At 39.2% G+C, this 8,740-nt stretch overlaps 1 protein-coding gene across 10 annotated transcripts in view; it reads left to right on the forward strand.

Moving 5' to 3' along the window:
* Nucleotides 1-8,268, forward strand: part of EMSY (EMSY transcriptional repressor, BRCA2 interacting) — a 44,211-nt gene extending 35,943 nt beyond the window's left edge. For 8 of the 10 annotated variants that reach the window (XM_082279249.1, XM_082279247.1, XM_082279250.1 and 5 more), the window contains 5 exons: nt 701-760; nt 1,824-1,975; nt 3,399-3,962; nt 4,913-5,281; nt 6,865-8,268. In XM_082279249.1, coding sequence (XP_082135375.1) covers nt 701-760; nt 1,824-1,975; nt 3,399-3,962; nt 4,913-5,281; nt 6,865-7,059 — 1,340 coding nt within the window. In that variant the 3' untranslated portion in view covers nt 7,060-8,268. The other 2 variants (XM_082279251.1, XM_082279248.1) reach the window with 2 other exon arrangements.
* Nucleotides 8,269-8,740: the final 472 nt, after the last annotated feature.

Genomic DNA, 8,740 nt, shown 5'->3' on the forward strand with positions numbered 1-8,740 from the left:
GGATCTCTTTTAAAACAAACTCCAAAGTATAATAAATGGTGTTAAACTGCTTTCCAATTAGCAGTCCAGTTATCTTCACTGACACAGATACCGTGCATTGACCTTCTCTCCAAGGTTCCAGTTTTTGATGGGTCTTGCTGAGAAGTTGATGTACAACAGGGCCTTTTGCAGGGAGGATGGAAAAGTAGTCAGTGTCTTTGTAGACTTCAGTACTTTTCTGCAGCTTAGAAGCCGTACAAAGTACAAAGGCTAAAAATTTCCTGGCAATATGGAGATACTATTTTAAATATTAGGATTCCTGTAAACATTGATTTGAAATGTGGGAATCTACCAGAGAAGTGCAGGCTCCTGTGTGTTGGCAGCAGCAGATTCTGCTACAGCATTAAAGTGGTTATTTTGCACTTAGATTTTTGTCCCTTCCCCCAGTTTCTCTGAACATTGCCAGGTAATGCAAGTAATTGAGTTTCTTTTTGGTTTAATTTGTTCTCCTCTGAATTTATCAGTAACCCACATAGCTATATTTTCTGCTAAAAATTCAGTCGTAAGATAGTAAGGAATCTATAGTCTGTTGTGAAATGTCCTGCATGGGCCTAGACCAGAGGATTAGGTATTTGGGAACTGGGATTCAGCGTGTGCTTCCTCATGAGATGAAGGGAGCAATTCACACATCTTAGTGTCACCATTTTTTATCTGTCTGCAGACTCCGGAAGACAACACTGTATTGGTTCACATTCGGAAGAATATCTACACAACCATATAGGTTAGAAACTTTATTTTTAAATTACGTTTTCAGTTGTGTAGGAGTTGTTGGGAGATAGCCAGGATAAATCTGGCACAGCATGCAGGCCAGTATTGAAATAAACCAACTTTCTTGGAGTGAGAAAGTAAAATTACCATATTAATTCAAAATTTGACTTTTCTTTAAACATTCAGGAAGGTCACTAGAAAATTCTTAATTTTAAGTTATGTTACAACTGAGATTAAACTTTGCTTGTTCTCCTTCAAGAAGATGCAAGTGATTAAATATTTTGTAACTAAGAAATTAGGTTACACAAATATTTGCATATTATTATGGATAGGTATAAAGTAATTTGGATTCATATCTTATCAGTGACTGCAATATAGAATGGTTTTGTGGGGTTTTTTTCTCAGCAGCGCATGACTTTTCTGTCGGTTCATTGTTTAATTACAGGTCTCTCACTATAGCTCTGTAACTCAAGCTAGATCTGTTCTCAGAAGTGACAAAGACCCATGACAAGGTCTCCATTTTTTAATCTATAATTTCTGATCAGCCTCACTTGATTTAATAGTACCCAAACATTTTCTTTGTGCTAATCTTTCAAATTTAGCCTATGCTCTGGGGAGTATTGTGTGCCGTTTATCAGTGGTAGAAATCTGGTGAGCAAGGCTTGCTGTTCTTAACTGCAGTCAGTTGCGGAGGTGGTTTTAACAGTGTAAAAACCACAGAATAACTTGTGTTCTACAGCAATATTCTGGTGCTATATAAAGAACCCAGCTGAACATCAAGTATAAACTCTGCTTGCAGAATTGGTTTATTGGGAAAGGGTGGCCAGAGGAGGTTTGGACCAAGTGTAGTTACTTAGGAAACAGACAAAAGCAAAACCCCTGAGTTGCTACTTTTAAGAGGTTTCTCAGAATAGATCTACTCATTAAGGTTAATGCTAGTGCACAGTGAAAGACATTTTTCATACTGAGATCTTTTTCACTCGTGTATGCTTTCAGTTGAAGCTTAACTGCAAAGCAAACAGGTGAAGTTCCTGCAGTTAGTTCTGGAGAAGTGCCACTGACCTCTTTACTTTCAGTCAGTCATCGGTCCCAGCCCCACCAGTCATCTCAGCCCCAGAGGACTCTGCTGCAGCACGTGGCTCAGTCGCAGACAGCAACGCAGACTTCTGTTGTGGTGAAATCTATTCCTGCATCCTCCACCGGTGCCATTACCCATATCATGCAGCAGGTTGGATCCTTTCTTTGCCCAGCAGTCTATAAACAGCAGTAGGTCTTATAAATTACATAGGACCGGGGCTTGTTCTGAATGTATGTATCATGGTGCTGCCACCAAAAATGTTCAGTGTTCAGGCAAATTAATGATTTTAATATCGCTTCAATAACCATAAGCCAAAGGAGAGGAGGTTTAGATTAAATATTAGAAATAAATTCTTTACTGGAGGGGTAGTGAGGCACTGGCGTGGGTTGCCTAGGGAAGTTGTGGATGCTGCAACCCTGGAAGTGTTCAGGGCCAGGTTGGATGGGACTTGGAGCAACCTGGTCTAGTGGAAGGTGTCCCTGCCCATGACAGGGGTGTTGGACTAGATATTCCTTTAGATCTTTTCCAACCCAAACCATTCTATGATTGTGTTTCGATGGAGAGGGTGGTTGTAGTACTGCAGCAGCCTGAGCCCTTTAGGTTATGTTGGTAGTGTAGGGGGAAGAGGGCTGAAATGGAATCTGGTCAGTACACAGAGCACACAGTATCTTTTCCATTTGAGGGCTTTAGTTTGTGAATAGGAAAACTTCTCTGAATCAAAAACTCAGATCACATTTAGATCAGTACTGTGGGGATCCCAAACACTTCAAACAAACAGTGCAGCTTCTGGTCAAATCTTGCTGAAGCCACTTGAATGACTTTGATCAGGATGTGCTCAATTCTGCAGTGCTTCAACTTGAGGAGCTTCAGCTGCAGTCCAGAACAGCACTGTGTTAAGTTATAAACGCACATCAGGCAGTATATTTTCACAGGTGTGGGACTAGGCTGCTTCATCTTGCTAACACTGTCACTACATTTATACATTTTGGTTTACGAAGCATGGATTGCTTGTTCCCTCAGAAATTCAAATGTTTGTGTAATGCCCAAGAAAAATTGCAATACAGTTTTGAGAAAGGAAGGAAAAGAGAGGATCTCTGCTGAAATAAGACAGCCTGTAGTTACGTGGGCCCCTGCAGAAGAAACCATAGAGAAGATGACTAGGCTTTCAAGAGGCAGAATAGAAATTCATTGTGCAGAGAGACTCTGGCTTTAATGAGGAGCTACTGGCTCAACCACCTGCTACTTCCTGCTGCTTCATATCCAACTGCCAGGCAAACTTAGGAAGCTTTGAGCCTCAGTCTGACACAAGCAAGATCTACATAATCCCACGGAGGGTTAGTTGTGGAGTTCATGTTCTCACATAGAGATGTACCACAGTTTAACATGATACTAATAGCTCTTAATTGCATATATATTGTGAAATATCCATGTAAGAGTATCTTTTTATACATGAATTGGGAGTCTGTAATGTAAAAAAAGTTAAAGTAGTCCATTTGAAACACGAAAAGTTATTTCTAGATTGTGTATTCTTATATTTCTCTTTACTAACTTGCTCTAAATTCTTCTTCTTAAGGCCTTAAGCAGTCATACTGCATTTACCAAACACAGTGAACAACTTGGAACTGAGGAAGGAGAAGTGGAAGAGATGGACACCTTAGATCCTCAGACTGGCCTGTTCTACAGATCTGCCCTGACACAATCGCAGGCACAAAAACAGCAAAAACTGAGTCAGCCGCAGCTGGAACAGACTCAACTGCAAGTGAAAACTCTGCAGTGTTTCCAGACTAAGCAGAAGCAGACAATCCACCTACAGGCTGATCAAATCCAGCACAAACTCCCACAAATGCCCCAACTTTCCATAAGGCATCAAAAGCTAACCCCCCTGCAGCAAGAGCAAGCACAGACCAAACCAGATGCACAGCACCCCCCACACCATATGATGGCCAAAGAAAGGCAACTCCCTACCTTAGTGGCACAGCCACAGCAAACTGTAGTACAGGTGCTTGCAGTAAAAACCACGCAGCAGCTGCCCAAACTGCAACAGGCACCAACGGCACAAAAAATCTACGTGCAACCCCAGCCCCCCCAGAGTCAAATGCAGCTACCTGCCTCTTCAGAGAAACAGCCAGCAAGCCAGGTAACGGAATATTGATAGCATGCAAAATACACGTCGCTGTTCAAGGAAAAAAAATAAAACACTGACCCTGTCGCTGTAGCAGTGTTTTGTCCTGGCAAGAGAGAATCCCTCATTCCGCTGGTAGTGATTACCCCATCAGAAGGTTGACACTAGGAGAGAGAAGCACATATTATAGGGGAAAAATCCATAGAGCTCACAAACTTGTTTTGTTGGACAGTTTTTATTAATTTCAGCCACTATTGGTGCATGGAATTTGTCCTAGTTATTTTCTTTTAATTTTTAGATATAACACATTGTTAATTTCCATTCCCATAGCACTTTTTATTTCTGTAGAAAAAAACATGAATACACTGCAGTCTCCTAAGGCTCTCCATTGTTCCTCTTCCTTTGTAGTTCATATCTTCCTGAAGTTATACGGCTTTCATGTACAGGAGTAATTTGATTTTCCTTGGGAGGGAAAAAGGTAGAGACTGAGGAACATGGAAAAAAAAATGTATTTTAAGTAACTCCAGAAAAGTAAAATTTTTTTGGCCCTTGTAGGAATAGATGTGAAAACCAGCAAACACCCCATGGGGCTGTAAATCCCAAAGGAAAATTAGGCTGCTGTGGTATTATACTGCTACAATCCTTATATAGCAGCCTAAAAAGCTGCTTTTCCCCAGGCTTCAATTAACTGTTGCCCTATCATTGCTAATTCCTTTGTTAAAACACTGAGTTTCAATTGTCTTCCTAATAGCAAGTATGTTGTTTGTGCCATTCTGTCCTTGGAAATATTGATTAGGATTTCAATTTAAAAAATATTAACTGTAATATGCACAACAAAAATTTGATTTTCAGGTGCAACACAGATAACTTCTGAGGGGCATGAGGCTCCTTCTGTTTCAAAAGTAGCAGGTGGCAGTTCTGTGCCCAAACTGGCATTGCTGGTTACCAGCCTATTTCCCATGCAGGCATCCACGGAGACAGCAGTAGCAGATATATTGAGAGTGTCTATGGTGGAAGCTCAGATTGATGCAAACATAGAACATACGATAGTGGATCCCCCAAACAAGGCCACGTCCACTAGTAAACCTGCTAGTGAAGCAGAGTCGTCACCTTGTACCCAGGGCCCGAGGGTGGCTGCAGTAGGGATGACGGCACCTTCCATCCCCCAGCAACAGACACATGCAGAATCCAGCTCAAGTCCTCCTGCTGTTGGTCCTACTTTAACAGAGAGGAAACTCGATGCACAAGGAGTACCTGCAACAAACCAGTTTATACACATTCAGAATATATCACAAAAGAAAGCTGAAGAAAGCTCATCAGAAATTGTTGTCCAGGTAAGAGAAGACAGAGCAAATAAGGCAAAGATTGAGCAGAGCAAACACATCTGATGTGATGATGGTCACTGAATGATGTTCGAGTACTTGTAGGTTTATTCCCCAGGTTTTGGTTCTGTTTCTACTCTAATCTTGCAATTGATTGCTACCTTGAAGTGTAATTCTTCTTAATTGGGCTCAGGTTTCTCTAGTACTGTATCATTCACTCTGCCCTCAGTGTCTTCCTTCTTCTGTTGAGAAAACAACCAGGCTCATCTCATTTTACAAAGTATTTTCATTTGAAATGCTTAAAACTGCTTCAACACTTAGTATGGAATTATGTTCTAGAATCTTTTATATACTCTATTAAAGTTGCTTCTAAGTGTAAAATTAATGACATATTAGGGTGGTGCTTTCTGGAAAAGTTCAGCAAATAAGGTCTGAAATCAGAAAAAAAGCTTTTTAACTTCACATAGGATCAGACTTACCACTTCTGAGATAAAATTACTATTGATCTTTAGCCTAAATGCTTTGAATCATTGCCTAACTGCTATGCTTGATATTTTCATTGATTATGCTGCCTTAAATATGAGGGTGTATGTTGTAATAAATTGTGAGAATGTCAATTGAGGAGATAGTGAAGTCTTCCAAGTGGTATTATGTGAGTCTTTGTAGACAAGTTGGCATGGCATATGTTCACACAAATGGTAGTGTGGATTGAGATTGTTTTAATATGTATCATACTTGTGTTACAGTGAAAATGCTTCTGATGCAGGAAACAATTTGTGTACAGAGGTTTCAAATTTTCATGCTACTTTGTGAAGTCTTTACTGGGGCTAACTTTTCTTTTGGAGAAATTACCAGTTTTGTATTCATATTTAGTCCTCCTTAAATAGACAAAGGTAGTTTCTGTTTTGCTTCAAACTTGTATATTTTGAGAATTTGTAATATTTATCATTGTGGCATGCTATGAGTTGTTTCAAAAGTCAAATACTGCCCAGAATTTCAGTTGTATAGTCACAGATTTAGCTTCTAATCTATGAAAGTACAAGCAAAAATCCACAATAACAATAATAATCATCATCATCTTAGAAATAAATAGCTATTGTGTTTCCTCAGCCTCTGAGTTGCAGCTCTGAGCAGGGCCAGGCCTTGTACTCCGTTGTATACAAAAAACATAGTCCTTCCGGAGTGCTTGGACAATGCCCTCAGACACCTGGTGGGATTCTTGGGGTTGTCCTGTGCAGGGCCAGGAGTTGGACTTGATGGTCCTTGTGAGTCATTCTAGCTCAGGTTATTCTTTTATCGGCATGTCTTGTCTGAAAAAGATAAGGCTGAAGAAAATATTATCTCTGCTTTGGGTTTGCAGAATGGTGGATGGGCATCTGTTATGCTGTCACAGACCTTTAGGGAAGATCAAAAGCCAACATCACTGCCTGGAGAGCAAGATTATTCAAATTTTACCTTTCACAACCCAATCCAGTGAAAGGGTGCTTTGAAGCTTTAGTTAGGGAAAATAATCCCTTTTCCATTAATGTCTGTGCTTGCACAGATGCCTTTACCTTCAAAATCGTTCATTAAACTTAATATTTTCTTTCTTTCAGACTATCCCTCACTATTCCATCCCTTGTCACTCCAGCTCCAATGTGGTGGTGGAACCCAGTGGGCTCCTGGAGCTCAACAACTTCACCAGTCAGCGCCTCGATGATGAGGAGACAGCAATGGAGCAAGATGTGGACAGTAGCACTGAGGACGGCACTGAGCCCAGCCCCTCTCAAAGTTCTGCTGAGCAATCTTAAGGAATAGGGACACTGGAGTGCACTTTAAAGTATCTTGGGATTTTGAGTATCCAAGATGCCCTTCTGTTGTGATGTCTTAGAGCACTTTGCCTATTAGAATTGTTCATTGGACTCTTGAAGCATCAGTGTGTTTTAACAAGACAGTATTGCAAAAGCTGCATCTTAAAAATTGTTTTGGGGAAAAAAAAGAAGATGTAGTTACCGAGATTGAGTAAACCTGTGAGAGAGGAATGTACTCCTGTTCAAAAACGAATCTGCAATGAATTCTACAGCTTGTGCTATTGAAGCCCATGCCCAGATACTGAAACAGCTTTCCCTGAAAAGAGATCATTATTTTGTTGTGTCTTTTTAGCTGTTGAGCGAAACACCATTAAAAAAAAAAATAGAAAACATTTAATAACTATTTTTATTTTCAAATAGCATGTGAGAGAAAAAATGTCTCTGACAGTGCTGGAAAAGCCCCAGGAATTTTGGAATTGGTTAGCTTTCTTGCACTCATGCTCACTTAAAAATTTTTTTCAGAAGCCTAAAAATATATATTTTTAAAATTCTTTCAAGTTGGTGAATGTTTGGAAATAAGCAGAATAAATCACTAACTCATAGCAAAGTGGATTTGCTAGTGGAGTTTTGTTTTCATGCTTTACAAGAAGTCAGGTAATGGTAGATGAGGCATTTCTTTGTGCCATAAGCACACAAAATGCTCACCTACTCTAGTTAACCTTTGTTTAATTATTTAAATATAAAATTTCAAGTGAGACAAGTTGTTGGAAAAGCTCCTGTGAAATAGTACAAACCAGGAAGAAGGAGGTGTCTTTTGCTATTAATGAGTTTTTCAAAATTGGGGATAAATAGTTCAACATCTTTCCAAGTTGAACTTGAGAATTTACAAGTGAGCTAAGACTTTTAAAGATCTATATTTTACTCTTACATGCTGTTTTTAAAGTTGACCATTTGGGGAGTTTAAAAGCTTAAATGGATATACAGTGGTAGGTTTCCAAAATTAGCCTTATGCCTTGGCTTGTTGAAGCAATACATTGGGGTTTTGTGATAGTTAAAAGTCACAGAGAGCGGTTTGGGTTCAGATGGGACAAGAGAACCAGTTTTAATACATTCTGGTGATCAAGACAATACTTTTTTTTCCAAAATGTATATAAAACCATGTTTTTAACTGTTTTGTATAGATTTCATTATAAATAACTAAGCATTTTATGACTTTGACATATCATTTAATTGTATATACATGTATAAGCTTAACTGCCCACGTTTTGGTGCTGAAGTACTACTGTAAGTAGATTTCATCCAAAGTCTAATACAGCTTTTTGCATCAGTCTTTTTTTTTTAAGCTATCATTTTACTGTTGATATTGTAGTTAAGGTTAAAATCCAGTTGGAGTAGCTCAAACTAAAAAATACAAGCCCTAAAAACCATTTATAATACCTGTCCCGAGTATCCACCTATGTTAGAACTCGCAGTAACCCCTAGAGGGGGCTCTTGGTTTTCTCTAACCTCAATCACCTTATAAAAGTCACTAGGACCTTCATATACTTCTCTTTTCCTTCTGTTTTCTTTTTCCATCAGCATTAATTCCAAAATAATGTAGTTTATAATTGTGGAGAAGTGTTCTGATAAATATGACATGCAAATACTGGAATAGTGGGTTATGAAACAAATTATTTTTGTT

This window comes from Coloeus monedula (assembly GCF_965178545.1).
Source record: "Coloeus monedula genome assembly, chromosome: 3".
NCBI lineage: Eukaryota > Metazoa > Chordata > Aves > Passeriformes > Corvidae > Coloeus > Coloeus monedula.